This window comes from Convolutriloba macropyga, chromosome 5 (genome assembly GCF_964194025.1).
Source record: "Convolutriloba macropyga chromosome 5, txConMacr16.3, whole genome shotgun sequence".
Taxonomy (NCBI): domain Eukaryota; kingdom Metazoa; phylum Xenacoelomorpha; order Acoela; family Convolutidae; genus Convolutriloba; species Convolutriloba macropyga.
The window spans coordinates 17,999,657-18,017,027 of NC_134472.1; the positions used below are offsets into that span (position 1 = coordinate 17,999,657).

The 17,371-nt window shown below is 33.9% G+C and overlaps 2 protein-coding genes across 2 annotated transcripts in view; both read left to right on the forward strand.

Annotated features, from left to right (window-relative positions):
* The window catches only part of LOC142339191 (ruvB-like 2), a 510,084-nt gene that overhangs the window by 360,323 nt on the left and 132,390 nt on the right, over window positions 1–17,371 (forward strand). The gene's annotated exons all lie outside the window — the stretch shown is intronic.
* Window positions 1–17,371, forward strand: part of LOC142340296 (G protein-activated inward rectifier potassium channel 3-like) — a 102,031-nt gene that overhangs the window by 63,144 nt on the left and 21,516 nt on the right. The window contains exon 6 of the mRNA XM_075390870.1: window positions 15,478–15,696. Within this exon, the coding sequence (XP_075246985.1) occupies window positions 15,478–15,696 (219 nt within the window). The remainder of the gene's footprint in view (window positions 1–15,477; window positions 15,697–17,371) is intronic.

Sequence of the window (17,371 nt, forward strand, 5' to 3'; positions counted from 1 at the left end):
AGAGAGAGAGCGAGAGAGAGAGAGAGAGAGAGAGAGAGGGAGAGAGAGAAGAGAGAGAGAGAGAGAGAGAGAGAGAGAGAGAGAGAGAGAGATAGATAGAGATAGCTACAGAAAAAGAGAGAGAGAATAAAATTTGATTGCTTGTATCATGGCAAGCTGTTCATGTCGCATTTTTTGAGAGAGAGAGAGAGAGAGAGAGAGAGAGAGAGAGAGAGAGAGAGAGAGAGAGAGAGAGAAGAGAGAGCGAGAGAGAGGAGAGAGAGATAGAGATAGCGACAGAAAAAGAGAGAGAGAATAAAATTTGATTGCTTGTATCATGGCAAAGCTGTTCATGTCGCATTTTTGAGAGAGAGAGAGAAGAGAGAGAGAGAGAAGGGAGAGAGAGAGAGAGAGAGAGAGAGAGAGAGAGAGAGAGAGAAGAGCGAGAGAGAGAGAGAGAGAGAGAGAGAGAGCAGAACTTTTTGCTCACGTGCGGCTTTTTTGATTCGGTTTTTTTTCGTTTTAACTCCAACTTTTCATTTTCCAGTTCAGGCTGATTCTCTCAACTATTTAAACAAAGAAAAGTGAATTTTGAAGATTTTCTGAACATCTGAAGCGAATAATGTTTTTTATATTCAGTTTTGAGCATTTTTCACACTATTGCCATATTAGACCCGCTTTTAGCAGTTTTGTATTCTTCTTCAGAGTTTTATGACAATTGGGGAGTTCTTTGGTTTATATTTGTTGTTTATATTGTTTTGGCTGCCTTTCAAATTAAGGCATATAAAATTTGTGTTTTTGTTGAAGATAATTGAATCATAATAAGGAAATTTTAAAAAATTGTCCGTTGATTTAAGGATATTTTGTTTGCTGATTAAAACTACAATTTTTAGAGAACCACTTACCTATGTCCGAGTTATAGGTAAATTTGTCTTTTAAATTAAATCTTAAGTAATCTATAACAAAAATCGACGAATTGCAAGTTTCGAAAGTTGAAACCTTTCCGCGGAAAAAGTGAAAAAAAGTTGCTTTGCAAAAAAACATATGCCAAGTAATCTTTCCTTATGGTAAAGGGAGTGCAGATAGCAGTCCCTACAATAAATTTTGACTCTCATCGGAAATCATTTAACTTTAGTTTCATTTTTTATGTGTCTGCTCTCAATTTGAGACCTATTAAGAAAATCATTGAAGAGTTTTTGTATTTAAATCGGCACAATAATGAATAATGGACCAAATATGCAGACAAGCTCATTGAATAAACTACTTGGACAATCAATTAAATCAGAAATAAGATTGCTTTCTACTTAGTTGTTGAGTAATTAATTGAAGTTTTGAACGAAAATTAATTTTTGACACAAAATTGGTTGCTACAAAATCAAAACTTGATAGCGTTGTGTTTTGCTTAAAGGTGCTACGCTAATAAAGATTATTGCATCTGTTTTATAGAACGTTTCTCTGGGCCTTCCGAACCAACTTTGTTAGCTAGTAATTGTAGGAAGAGATCTCCGTGAACAAGGCACGTCAATTAGAAGGAACCGTAAATGGTTTGTATAATTTCCAAATAATGTCCAACTAATACCCAATAATGTTACATTTGAGTTGCAATTCTGAATACTCATTTTTTCCAAACTCTGTGCAATTGTACTAGGTCATTTATTAATTCATGATTTTTTTGTGATCGTACAAAGATTTGGCATCAAAAACCGAAAACAAAAATTTTGGAAGAAAGTTATAATAATTTCAGACTGTTTTGTAGCTAATGAAATGTTTTTTTAATTTTTAAAATAAAATTTTCTCGCGTGAAAAATCCATTTAAAGTTGGTAAATTTTGAATCAATGTCCCTCAGTTTAGTTATAATTTTGGCTGAATGTTCTCTTCACTTTTATAATCTGAAACATCAGTAGATGTTTTTTTTATTTTAACTCTGCTTTTGAATAGATTGTTTCGAAAGCCGTGTCACAGCAAAATGAATAATTATAACTGATTACCTGATTACACGCTACCGCTTCTTTCGTCTTCAAGAAAAAACTTGATGAATTGGTAACACTAAAGTTGAGAATCACTAATTAGTTTGCTATTTAGTTCTCAAAATAAAGATTTGTAAATAATTAACACAATTGTTATCAGAGAAGTGTTTTCTAGAAAGCATTCATTTAAAAGCTGCTAACGGCAAATTTTCTATTCTCCTTTTTCCCAAGAAACCATATTGTCGATCCGTAAATCAAAATTGATATATCGATGTTTTCATTTGGAATGCATTTAGCATTCACTGTTGATTTTACTTAGTATTGATCTTCTAGGCTTAGCCGTTTTTTTTTACATTTTCCTAATTTTGAGACAACTTGATAATATGAAGACACATTCTGGGAAGAAATTTTGCCAAATAAATGATATACACTATGGTACCAAAAAGCTACGTACACCTAAAGATTTTTTAAAAAGCGATACAAACAACAAATAATATAACATTTTGAGTTCAAATTTGTTCTTTAATAACGCGTCATTACCCCTTTAGTTTTTTTAACGTCTAGTAGACGGTTTGTATACTTTCAAAACAGGTTTCTGACGACGTGTGCGTCAATTTCATTCCAAATTTCTTACACTTTTTCTTCTAAATTTTGCCAAAAAACTGTCTGTTTTCTTAACCGTTGCTTCCAAATCGCCCATAAATTTTCAATAGGATTCAGATCCGGACTGTATGCTGGCCATTGCAGTACCTTCCACTCGTTTTCTTGAAAAAAATTGCCGATAATCTTCGATTTATGCGCTGGAGCATTATCTTGTTGATAAATAATGTCCAGGAAATGCATTTTTTCTTCAAAAATTTTTAAAATTTCCAAATAACCGACAGCGTTTAGCTTGTTTGGACACTTAACAAGCAATTTGCGTCCATCTGATCGTATTGCAACCCAAAACGTAAGTGATCGTTTGTCTGAACTCAATTTTTTTTTTAAGAAATCTCGTTCCATTTCTTCAAAAAACTCTAACAGTTCCGTCGCTCGAGATGCGCACACTTGTTTCATCAGTAAAAACAACATTCTGCTGGAACGAGAACGGCTTCTTGAGCATATTGATACACCATTTTGAACGAAAACATTTGCTTTTTTCTTCAAACCGAATTTTTTTGCAGCTTTTCTTGAAAAAACGCCATATTTTTTGAGAATTCGTCTAACTGTACCTCTCGAAATGGTCTTGTAGCAAGAAAAAGCGTTATGAGCCACTCGAATGCGCTCCAGTGAGGTCTTGGGATCTTTCAAAACATTGGCAACTAACTTTTTTTCTGATTTTTTTTGACAATTTTGGGGGTCTTCCGCTCGATTTTTGGGCCTCGAAACTGTTGTTTTTCAGGTAACGTTTGTATGCATGCTGTGCACTGGATCTTGATTTCAAGTTGAGTTGCTTTTGTATTTTAGACCATGAAAATCCGACATCTCGTAGCGTAACAACTTGGCAAACGGTAAAAGAACTAAGCGGTTTAACCATCTTTTCTGTTTAAGCGGAGAAAGTGAGAATGAAATTTCTCTTAAAATCTAAATTTCACACCTTTTTTCACGCCTTAGCACAAATTATGCTTATGAAGCACGAATCATGCTTTGAAAGCAGAAATCATGCTGTACGTAGCTTTTTGGTACCATAGTGTATTTTTCTCGATTAGCTGTTTGTGTCAAGGTAACGAACTCGCATTTGATTTTGCTCGCCTCTGTAAAGGATTGTATAACCTCTCTGCACTACATTGAACTGCACTAATAGCATTACATTGAGAACTTTCTTTTTTCTCAACAGAGCTTGCAATTTTTTAATTAACGGGATAGATAAATTGTTCGTCGACAGTAAATTAAGACAAACCATCGATATGAACTGAGCAATGAAATACCGCAAATGTTTAGCCTTTTCCCACCATTATATGATTGAAGAAATTTTTTTTTAAAAATACGACTGCTCTCTCCTTGTAAAATGGAAAGCGGCAACAGATAGAAAAACGAGTAGCAAACAAAGCGACTAAGTTATTCTAGAATTATATTGAAGTTAAAATCATCGAAATCCTCATTTAAAATCATTGAAATGTCGAGATGAACAGTGAATGGAAGCGCTATACTGCGAAAATCAGTCAGTTCCTGTTTACGCGTTCTTTTTTTTACAGATTTCTAACAAATTTCTAGTATTTTACCCTTCTAGAACTGTATTTTCATTTGTTTTCAATCTGTTTCAATTCATAAATTTTTCTTTGTTCTTAAAGACACCACAAACTGTCAGTAGATGATGAAACTTAATAATCCGCATTGTCTCGAGTGCTTTTAGGCGGAACAGACGTCTCTTGCTAAAAACTATTCCTATTGTGCATAAACTATTCAAACGATACACAGAGAAATTAATTTCTTCATTGGTTTTATAATCTGAAATCAGCAAGCAGAAAACTGCGCTGGAGCTGGAGATTCTGTAGAATCAGAATAGGTCCCCAGACACCCTGCTGGTAAATTGTGGCACTTGCAATTGATGTTTTCACGCTTTTATAATAATACATTTATGTTGTAATATATAATCACCGTGTCCGGACAAAACAGTCCCAGAGAAAACAGTCCCAGACAAAACAGTCCCAAATTGCAACATATTCCCAGACAAAACAGTCGCAGACAAAATAGTCCAAGAAAAGCAAACAAAACAGTCCCAAACAAAACAGTCCCGAATAAATATCAAAACAATTGCAAACATAATCTACAAACAATTAACAAGCATAATCTATGAGTTAAGCATCTGAATGCATTGTTTTTTAATCGATACGAATTAAGATTAAACAATAAACTTGTTTCAAAATACATTTTTATGGCAAAAACTTTGCTGTGATCAGCTTAACATTTGTTCAACGACCTACAGTAATATGAATAACTCAAGGAGTTTTTTTGTTAATTGGCTGGCATAAAAAATAATTTCCTTCAAGTAGTTCGAAAAACTTGCGATAATTGTTTTTAGGACGGGTTGACGGGGGACAGAGATATAAACCTCTTTTTGTCTTCTGTGGCTATTATTTTTTTTACTGTGTGAACTTCAAGTATCAGAGCTACAAAATGAATACTTTTGAATGCTTTAAGAAAGTGATAACTGTCCGCATTCTTTGATTTATTCCTTTTCTTTTGCCATATGTTTCCCTGTTTGATCAACACTTGTCCCTCTTGAACAACTTCACTTGGTGTGAACAATGTTTAAGTGCAGCGGATGTTCTTGATGCGCTTTATTGCATTAAAAATTGTCAGCCAAATGGTTTTTAAGATTTTCAGACTGCATAAATTAGAGCAAGCTTAGATACTATATGCTTTTTGTTGTACTGAAAATGAGAAAATGGGAACTTTTATCCCAAAAATAAAATGGGAACTTTTATCCCAAAAACTAATATGGGATGTTTTATCCCACTTTTAAAAATATGGGAAATTAATTCCCACTTTGCTGACTATATATAGGAAGCTAGTTTTTATATCAACCAGTTATTCAGTATCGTTCACTTCAACCATTTGTTCACTTCAATTCCAAATTAGTTAGCCATCTGATATTCCTCTCTTCAATTGTCACCACACACTTGCTCAATAGATTGATAAAGTAAACATATGATATCGATATTGCTTAACTCATTATTCATATTGTACCGCCTTAACTGTTTTTATAATAAAATTTTTAATTCCATTCCTTTTGTCTTTAGAACTTTAAAGTTAAACTCTCTTTGTATACTCCCATTTAAGCGGCGAGTATAAATTGGTGCGACCAGTGAGGCTCACTCAAGGTTAGTAAATTCTATGTTCTAAAGACTCTAACTTTAATCTTTAACTTAAATAAAATTTGCTGCGAGGCAAAAAACTTAGGAAAAATTTCCAAGTTGTCTCATTTCTATGTTCTGACTTAAGTAAGTCGAACTTAACACTATTTTTAAATTCTATGTTAAATTTGTATCAGCTATTACAAAAATTTTCTATCTTTCGTCAGTTATCTGACTTTAATAAAAGACTTAGAAAAATTTCTAAGTTCTCAAATAAAAATAAATTGTACCCAGAGGACGTAATTCTTAGACTATCTAAAGTTGTCTCTGGTACTTACAGAAACACTTAATTTTATCTTAGATAAAACAAAGACTTGGCAAACGTCCAAGTATTTTAAATAAAAATGGCTGATGCTCCTATTTCTTTGAGTAATGTGTCTTTAACTACTTTTTCAGGTAACGATCCCAGTCAGAGTGCTCTTGACTTTTGGAATTCTGTTGATCAAAAAGTAAAATTTTCGTTAGGAGTTGTTCCTACTGATCCTGATAAGAAAAAGAGTTATGAAAATAGACAGAGATCTCTATTTGGATCCCTTTTAACCGATACAGCCTTAGAATGGTTTAATACTATTGATGAGGCTAAAGTCTTAAATGATATTAAAAATGACTTTCTTGATAGATTTACTGACGGTCGTGATAAATTTAAGCATAGATTAGAAGTAGAAAATGCTTCTAGACAAGAAGGCGAATTAATAAAAAATTATTTTCATAGAGTCAAGCACGCGGTTGATAAAGGTTGGCCAGAAGACTTAACAAATGTAGCTAATGCTGATCGAGCGCAAGAAGCAGTAATACAATCTAGACAAAGAGAACAGAAATATATTGATTTTGCTATAAGGGGACTGCAACCCCCCTCATTAAAGCGAAAAGCACATGAACGGCGTATTAAGAAACCTAACGAAAGTTGGGACGATTTAAAAGAACATCTGATAACACAAGATTTAACTTGTATAGTTATTAATGAGAATTCGGCTAAACAACCTTCAGACAAAATATCGTCCTTAGAGACACAAATTAAGGAACTTACAAGCTTAATAAAAAGTAATGAAGTAAGTGCTATACAAAATACAAACAACTTCAATAGAGACCCGAATATAAAAGGACGAGCCAATAATACTAGGTTCTGTGAGTATTGTAGAAATCACGGACACTCTATTTCTACTTGTAACAAAAAGAAGTTAGACGATGAAGTACAAAAGATTAGAAAGGAATTATTAGAGCAAAAGGAGGCTAAGCCTACATTTAGTAATAACTACAGACGAGGTGCTTGGAATAACAACCAATACAATAGTAGAAATAATAGTTATAATAACAGAGCCCAAAACCCAAATTCCTTTTATAATAACCAGAGCGGCTACAAGTACGGCAATAGATTTAACCAAAATAAGCAATATGACCAAAGATTCCCCCGAGAAAATACATTTCGGCAAAATGAATATGCTGCTAAACAATTTTATGAGCGTGAAAACAGCCAATTCAATAGAAATCAAACCCATAGTAATACAAGGCCTACTTTACAACAAGACACAAAGTCTTATAATACACAAAATGAAAATAACGTTTGTTGGATTCAACAGGAAGAAAACAATGTTGCAATAGAAGAAAATGGAGATAATCCAATTTCTCCCGTATAAAAGCAATAATGACTTTAAAAAATATACACGACTATAAATAAAAACACAAATAATTAGTTTGTTATATATATAGAAAATAAATATCTTATCCATACTACACATTTATGTTATTTCTATTTTTAGAATTTAGGATACGAAGGTGACGATGACATGCCAGACCTAGATGACTTCATCCTCCCCGATACCTTCGAGGAACTGATGGGCCAGCAACAGGAACCACCAGAACAACAACCAGTACGAACTACACCAGGGAAGAGTATTCACACTATCAATACCGGGAGAGGAGAAAAAAAATTGGATTTAACAGAAGTTACGATTGCTCCGACAGCCACCCACATGAAACCCACAGCTACAATTTGCCCTATACAGCCACGAATCCTTAGCATGAGCCAGAGATTGGAAAAACAGAAATTCAACGAAGAAAGAACGAGGAATAGGCAATTTAGAGGACACCAAAACTTTGACTGGGGCCTCCAATACAGAGTGCTACCAGAGGGAAATATTTATAAGATCCAATCATATAACTCAAAATTAAAGACATATCGACTAAAGAATATATCCCTCGACCGACAGAACTTAACAGTCCCCTACCAGTTCATAACCGCAGACCTCAATAACGAGCGGGACACATACACGCTGGGACTGGAGCAAAACTTCTTACGAGAGAAGAAGAAGAACGCGAATCTAATGAACCGAATAAAATTTTTGCAAAACAGAATAAATCAACTCGAAGGAAACTAAAACTAGAAACTTATTCTTATTCTAGAAACCATCTTATTCTTAATTTTGTTTTAAACATGTCTGTAAATTTTTATATCTAAATTTTTATGTCTAACCTTGTATATCCAGCTAGTTACAACAAAACCCGCTAAGTCGCCGGTTGGATGTACTGAAAATGAGAAAATGGGAACTTTTATCCCAAAAATAAAATGGGAACTTTTATCCCAAAAACTAATATGGGATGTTTTATCCCACTTTTAGAAATATGGGAAATTAATTCCCACTTTGCTGACTATATATAGGAAGCTAGTTTTTATATCAACCAGTTATTCAGTATCGTTCACTTCAACCATTTGTTCACTTCAATTCCAAATTAGTTAGCCATCTGATATTCCTCTCTTCAATTGTCACCACACACTTGCTCAATAGATTGATAAAGTAAACATATGATATCGATATTGCTTAACTCATTATTCATATTGTACCGCCTTAACTGTTTTTATAATAAAATTTTTAATTCCATTCCTTTTGTCTTTAGAACTTTAAAGTTAAACTCTCTTTGTATACTCCCATTTAAGCGGCGAGTATATTGTTCTTACCCGACATGGGGGAGAGGTTGGGAGTGGTCAAGTTTGGCCAGTTTATATAATAAAATAATCGTTGAGAGTGGCGAGTGCTGTCATGTAGCGTAATAGTAACAAAATTAATGAAAATGATTTCAAACAAAACATGGTTTCCACCATCTTGGTTTTTCCCACTTAGGGGAGGCTAAACAAGCTATTGCTTGTGCCTCAAAGAACTTTTTCATTTTTGTTTGGAATGTTTTCGGACGCAGAGGAAGCGTATACCAGAAGAGTCTGTAAGACAATGGAAGCGCATTGCTGTACTTAGCTACACTAACGAAAAACTTTATCTCGCACCAAAACTGTCTCATCTCTCTAGCGTAGATCAAAACTTAAAAGTGATATGATCTTCCAGAAAACAAATGGATTTAGATTTGTATGTCAAACAGACAATTTGTTCAAAAATAGGAGATCTGAGATGATCAGCTTGCACCAAATCGGTAGAAGAATTAGTAAATCAGATTTAAGCAATATTTCAGAACCACCTGACAGATTTTTTTTTGAATTTGCAAACGCAGTAATCTTAGTTTACTGGGGAACCAAATAATTGATGAATAGTAGAGAACTAAAAGTACATAACTATCAACCAGAACAAACGTCTTAATATGTACTTTTGACTCAGCAGGTAAAACTCGTCTATTGAGAGCTTATTTCTGAAGACCTTTCTGAACAATAAAGTCAATGTGAGAGTGCCAAGAAAGCTTTTGGCCAAAATCTACGCAAAGATCTTTTATCGACTTGACCCGTTCAATGTGATCTTCTCTTGCTTGAAAAGGCGATATTGGTCAGCGCAATTTTGTGGAGAATTTTTGAGAAACTAGTTTTTTCACACCATATGATAGCACCATCAATACGAGTTTGTTGAATTGGTTTATGGGCTTCTGAGCCAACAATTTTTGTGTCGTCTGAAAACAAAAAAAAATTCCTCCAGAGAACTTCCCATGTAAATCATTTATACAAACCAAAAACATAACGACTGCAAATTTTGACACTTTTGGTCAGCCACTGATTATAATATTATAATTTGACGTAAAGTTTGAAATAACTACTTGGTGCTGTTTCTCTAAAACATACACTTTGTAGAACATGAGGAGTTTATCCATCAAAAGCATATTGAGAAAATTAGCTCAGAGAATAGTTTGTCACAATAAACAAGAATTTGAGTTATGTTTCATTAACCAATCCAATAGCCATGTTGTTTGTTGCATATTTGGTTTTGAATTAAATGCTTCAGATGTTTACAAACCATTCTTTCCAACACTAATCACAAGAACGTAAGCATCACAATAGGTCAGTAACTCTCGATTTCAAGTTTGCTCCCACTCTGAGAATGAGGTTTTACATGATTTTTTTCAGATGTCTCTGAACCGGCAATTTTTAATCGAGCAACTGAAAATAAATAAAATATGAAATATGGTTCTTTAGGAATGATGCAGCTGTTTTGATGAAACCAGCATTTGGTCAACGAGTTTGATTCTTATTTGATTTTAAGTTTTTCTTCTCAGACTTTCTTTTTTAGAAAAAGTTATATCATCTAAACGAATAAATTATTGGAAGTTCTTAGTATTTCCAGTACAGACTTGCTCTGACTTAAGATGCACGCAAAAAAGCAAAAAGACTGTTGAAATTTCACCTATGCTCTGAAATCATTGACTTATTTGCTAGTTTAAATCATCTTTGCTCGGATTGAGCTTTCAATTCAGATACTCTGAAGTACTTTGTAGGTTTCATTTTGTTTCCAGATTTTGTCCAGATTTTGTTTCCACGACTTTTTGTCTATCTATCTCAGGAGAATAATTGAGCTTTTTTGCCTAAATACTAACTTAAGTTGCCATTCTTTGGGAACTGGCAATCAAAAGTCTGTTTTCTAAGTTATTGGACTTAGAAGAAATATAAAAAGGTGAAAATATTTTACGACCAGTGTATTGCAGACTTACTTGCCAATAAAATATTGATGTAGGTTATTTTCGATACCTCGTTTACATTATAATTTGCATTCAGCAGGTAGTAAAAGCGTTTCTTGAGCTTATATCAATTAGCTTTAGCTTTTTTAGACATAATCTTCTGAAAACAGATAAGGTTTTGTTTTATTAAACTGAACCACAGTTTCCGCGAGTACGAGTTGAGGATCAGAGAATCTTTTTTCTTCCAAAATCTTGGAGCATATATTCAAGTTATTGAAAAGAAAGACATCCAGCGATGAGCTTGTTTCCAACAGTGATATTGATTTAACTGAGCAAGCTTCTGGAGCAAGATCTTCTCACTGAGGTCACTGCTTGTCAAATGACCACACTTTGAGTTGGAGAAATCATTATCACCTTTAACAATCATACAGTTTAATTTTCAGTTCATTTGTATCACCTGTTAGTCAATTTTCTCTATCAGAGCTTCAATTGTTTCACAATGTTGACTACAACCAATGGACAACTAAAGAGGTTTTTAAGTCAAATATTTTTTTTTGCTTTCCTATTTTTTATTCAAATCGAGAGTAGAGGTTACCTGTTCTATTATTAAAAAATAACATACTTCTTTTGCCCTTCGTCTTGTTCCTCGTGTCTGGCTTCCCGGCTTGCCAATTTTACTTTCAATAAAAAAGAGTTTCTATTCAAATTACATCAAGCCTATCTTACGCTCAATTGACATTTGTCTGTACTCTTGATCTTCAAACATTGATCTGTAAAATCTCGGAACTTGGGCAACCATTCATTTATTTGGTGGTAAAAGAATATTGGCTGACAGTGGGGTGTGTCGTTACTTTTTTTATATCGCCTTTTTGGTCGTCGGCTAAACTTCCTGTCCGCCAATTTTAAGGGTCAACCATTTCTGTGAAATAGCTCTTCTTGCTTCGTTTAGCTGTATGGCTATTCAGTTTCACAGCTTCTGTATAATTTCAGATCGACATAAAGTAAGCCAATTGCAATTTTTTAACTGAACGTTTTAGATCCTGTAAAATCAAATTACGTAGAATGGCCAACTAAACAAGTTGTTTGATCTTCGTAATTAACTTTTGGTGGGAACCAATAACCAAAAACTATTCAGCCAATACGTTTTCTCAACTTCAACATAGGCAATTTCAGGATCTTTTTTGTTTGTATGAGCTCATCTTTTCCCTCCGCCTTCCCCCACCTTAGGACGCATATTATTTACAAACACAAAAAATTTTCACGCATTTTGTTACCTGAGCGAATATCTAACAGGGGGATTGTTGTGAGCAAAGGGAAAAGACCGCAATTTGAATTTAGAATAATGTTAAAATCGGTTAATTTAGCTGTATAGCTAGCACGCTGAATTTGCAATGACATACGGTGGCAATTGAGGTGACACTAAAGCGTGTGCGAGTGAGCGATGTCTCGCAAGGTTAGGCACAAATTCAACTTATCTCCCTAAATTCAGGCAGGGCTAATGCAGTTGATAATGTCACCTTATCTGCCCAATGCCACCACCACTACCAACAGTAGCATTTGATTGAAAAATTTAAAACTACCAAACGTGTTATGGGCCCAAGGGCAATTGCTTTCGAGCTTATGTCCTCTTGAACAAATCATGCTCATTAAATGGAAGTGCCCAGTGAAATTTGACCTTCAGACACAAACCAGTTTTCAGGTTTTTTCCAGACCAGGAGCTAAAACCTTTCATTAGTTTATCTTCTAGATCACCTGAGCATTTTTTTCTTGCAGTCGGGATCTCAATTCTTTTCTTTTTTTTTTAAAAAAAAACAGAAGTTTACCTTGCACAAAGCGATCCGATTCAGAAGCTTTGAATTTCCTCTGATGAATAAATTCTTAACTTTAGATAGGGAAACTTGAGTTCATTTGTGTTATTTTATTGATTGATTAACTTGAAACTTCGTTCTAATATTAGGAAAGCAAAAATCAGTTTCATTGCATCGTATTACAATAAAATCTTGTTTGACGTATATTATGTACTTTGAGAATAAGCACGGCTTTCTCCTGAAGGGAAAGAAAATTACCATTGCGGAATTCTTGCAATTCGTTTCACAACAGGATTTTCATCAGCGTACTCATTAGGCATGGCTATGTCTAAGTACGCTAAAATATACGTGTAATAGCAACTGCTAGGATGTAGTCGGATTATTGAACGAAAACATCAAAATTAATTGTGTATAATGGTATTGGCTATATTGACATTGAGTATAATAGCATCGGGTATAATGGCAACCTGACACCGCGCAAGCACATCTTAGTTGCAGAAATCAAAGCAACAGAATTTTAAAACATGTGGGTTTTTTTTCAATTTTAAAGGCCTAGTCGTCCAATCACAAACGTCCAAAGACGTTTTTCTTTCTCTAAAGCAGGTTAAACAAAAATATGAAAAATTTGATTGAAATTAAAACTTCAAAAAAAATAGTTGAAAAGTTTTCATTTTCAGTATTCATAGTTGTTTATTTTTTTATCAGTTCACAAAAGGTGATGACATGAATTAAGGCAAAACTTAGATGCCTTGCAAACTTATTTACTTGAGATATAATTGAGATTGTTTCTTTGCATATTTTATCTTACATTTCATTGACTGTTTTAAAAGTTATTTGAAATAAAAGTTTGTTGTGAAAAAACCACGGCTGTTCTATACAAATATCATTGTACTAATAATAAAAAAACACTAAGCCTAAAAATTTAACAAAAACTCATTTATTTGACGAGAAAACTATTTTAACATCATCATAGCAATGTTTTAACAACATGTGAGCGCTTTTGTTAAGATTACCGATAAGACTGGCTAGTATTTAATTGGAGCTTCATTTTTCTATTTTCTACTATTCGAATTGTTTTGGACACATTTTGAGTTCAAAAAGACTTCTTAGTCTCAAAGTAGAACTCCCAACAGTTTTAGCTTAATTGTGAGAGCCCAAACATGCTTTTAGAAGGGAAAATTGTAAAATAAAAGTGATAATTTTCTTGCTTTCAATTGATTAGATTTAGTTTTTTTGATAGATTCAACAAAAGCTACATATTTTTCTTTCAATTGATTTTATCCTTCTGAAACTTTGATATTGATAAATTTTTTGTAATTTTGTTTTATTAGTCCAATTTCTATATTTAATTCATCTGATTCATGTATAATCACCAGCTAGGATTGGGAATGTATTAGATTAGGGAATGTACATTTTACTGGAATGAATTACAAATTTTATTTGTCAGTTCGGTTTTGTGATTTCAATTTTTAAGTTTCTGAGAATTCAGTTTTATAGAAAAAAAATGATCAATGAATTCAAGGCAGAAACGATTAGCTTAAATAAATCGTTTTTCTAAGCAACACCGGGTGAAAAATAAAGGTACAAAAGTTTACAATTGAAAAAAAAACTACTCAGCAAAGAAATGAAAAGTATGTTCTGTGACGACGTTTGTGAAGTTGCATGCACGCAGATAATTAGTATTTATCTGTAAGCATCCATACAAAAATTTAATATCCTAAAGTTAATATCGCAAATTTTACAAAGTGGCGTTTTCATTTTTCTCCTGTAGCGAATAAACTTGATATCTATTTTATTTTTATTTGGCATAAGTTTGTTTACTTGATACTACTACGTCTGAGACAGCCTACTACTTCTTCCAACTAATAGATAAAAAATTCCTCAGAAGTGCCAAATAAGGTTAGCTGAATCTGGTCAAAATTGGCGAATAGAAAACAACCAGATGTGAACAAGCTACTGGGCTTAGAACAACTTAGAAGCACCCTAAATGTCAAAAATGCACTTACGGGTACTTTTTTTCTGTTCCAGCCTTATTTTTATAATCAACTAATTGACCAACTTTTCTATGGTCCTCTACCTAATTCCAAAATGCGTTCTTTAAATCTGCATCCATGTTCCTATTATGTTTTCACTCGCTAGGAACTATGGTTCATGCAGAACTATATCAATTGGAGTATTAACCAGCCTTATGATTATTACCCGCATTATACCCTCGGGCTAATTTCACCCCCGGGCTATCTGTTCTGGTTCAAACTTTAGCTGTAGAAAAATGCAGGAGCAAACCGAATTGTTGACTCAGTAGAACCTTTGCAACTCGAATGAGTACTTTAAAAATTTCAATATAAAAACATAAAAAAAACTATCAATTAAGTATTTATTTGGTAAACCAAAGGAGAGTAGTTAGCTTTTTAGGGTTATTGTGCATTTATAGTACTGATGATACAACGAAAAGCTTAATACTGTTCCACCCAAGTTGCCTCGTTTTTCTACAGTGGATTATAATCATACACCAAAATTGAAAAATCATATAAATTTCATAACGGAATCTATTTAAAAAGTGAAAACCATAAACTTTTTTATTACAACAATTGGGCGACTTAAAAACTTTAATTGATAGGCGAGTGTATATCTGTATTTTTCAATATTAAAAAAGAAGTCATGAACTCAGTATAGTAATTGTTGTGAACAGAAGAAACTATTGTAACTTGAGTTATAATAAATTCTTCTGCTCACAGCAGTTAATATACAGCGCTCTTGGCTTCTTTTCTATCATTAAAAATATGGTCAAGTGCGCTTGAACGTTTTCCATAAGAAAAATTATTCAGTCCTTCAATTTTACTTTTAGATATGGTACAAAAATGTCATACAAATCATACGTTATTTCTTTGTACGATCCTTGTAAGGGAATCATCTATGGTTCTGTATGATTACTCCATAATTTTGCATTCTAGAACCGAGAGTTTCATCAATATCTTATCAAGGCAATCAAGATGATGGTGTTTTAGGTACGTGTTATCTCTGCGTGTGGCAGACATGTCAACAGGTAGCATGCCAGAGGCACACGTGCGCATGTATTTAGTCCACTCCACCACAGACACACACGGCAATAACTGTCTCCTCATGGAGGACCTGGATGTGGGCTACGACTGTGGCAGGGACAGACTCATCCTATTAGTACCCTGGATTATAGAGCACAGGATAGACTCAGAGAGCCCTCTATTCAAGTTAGTGACCCTCCCAAATTGGCCTGCTGGGGTGAGGAAGTAGAAACATGAAGTGCGGTATCTTTTCCAATTGTGGCCCTCTGCCCCCCCCCCCCCTTAGTTGGTCATATTATTCGCAACCGGGTATCGAAAATATGCCATAATGAAGACATCAATTGTTTTAGGGAAGGGATTATTGCAAATTGGATTTCTTGTCAACGATAGAACAATCAAGTATTGTTCAACTTAGGGCATGAAAAAAGCCTTCTTTTCGGGGTATTTGCCAGAAATTCCATAAATGATATTAAAAGGAGATATAATGAGAGTGACCCCGTGACTGCTCATGACCCCGTGACTGCTCATGATGAGATCCTATACGAAATAACCAGTGGTCAGACAGACCTTGATAGCCTTGATGAGAAACACACGGTGGGTAATCTTGAACGGAGAACAACATCAAGATGTGGACCAACTTGCGTGATCTCTGCATGGGTATCAGAGACTAAAATCATGGCAAGATAATCAAGAAAAGTTAACACTGAAATGGCAAGAAATGTCAAGTTTAATGTCAACATTAAATTGTACCTTTAAACAAGATTTAGCATGAAATTGTATGATTTAACAAGAATCATCAAAATTTATCTTGAATTTTTTAAGGTATTTGAGTAATGTTAGAAAATTCAGCTCCCTAAGTTTATTAACCAACGGTTTATCCAACTTTTTTCCTGCAAAATTAATTTCAAAATTAATCCACAACTGAAGAGCATACCAAGGTCTTGTGAACCATTTATTTCACTTAAGTCTATTTACGCCGAAGATCTAATTTGGTAGCAACTGGTGAGTTAAGAACTGATGCAACTTGAATTTGCGGTTTTCGGGTTTTTGTTTGCATTGTTTTCTGTTTATAGCATTTTTGCAGAATCTCAGACACACAAATTGTCAAAAGCTCTCGTTGAAGCACATTGCCCCGTTTTCGACTCAAAAAAATCTGAGTTGGTTTTTTATTGTTTGAAATTTATAAAGATCATAGGCAATTGTGCCCAGAAATTTTCTTGCTATGACTTGATAAGACCTTTAAAAGAACTTACCAGGGCATTCCTAGATTTTTGCTGGAACGTTTGTGGGAAAATGTTTCAAATTTCACAAGCGCTATCGAGATCTTGCTCGACATGGCAAAATATACGATATTTAGTTTCACTGGGAACTTACGATTATTGGACAGTGGAACAAATAGACAGAAAAGTTTGCATTGAACTGTTGCCCCGGTAGGATTTGACCATTTCTAATTGAAATTACAATGTGCAGCTCCACCTCAAAATAGGGCATACAAACCAATATTCGCGAAAATACCTATCAAATTATTCACACAAACTAATGAATCCAAAAACTTTGATCACCGGGGAAAACAGCAATCTGAAGGAAATTGGAGTTCAATTTTCTCTGGGATATGTTCCAGAGTACTCAATATTAGACCCTTTCTATCATATATGCTCATTTTCGCATCAATTTAAAGTTCTTTTTGTATATTGTTATTACTATTTTAGTTCTATAATTGCCATATTCTTAGGTGTGCTGAGTTGCTAATTACGCCAACTTCTCAAACTGATTGAATATTTTATCAATAAACATTTTTAATTACTCTGTAGAAAAAGTACACCGCATTTATTGTAATACTGTGTTCCTGGTAGAACAAAAT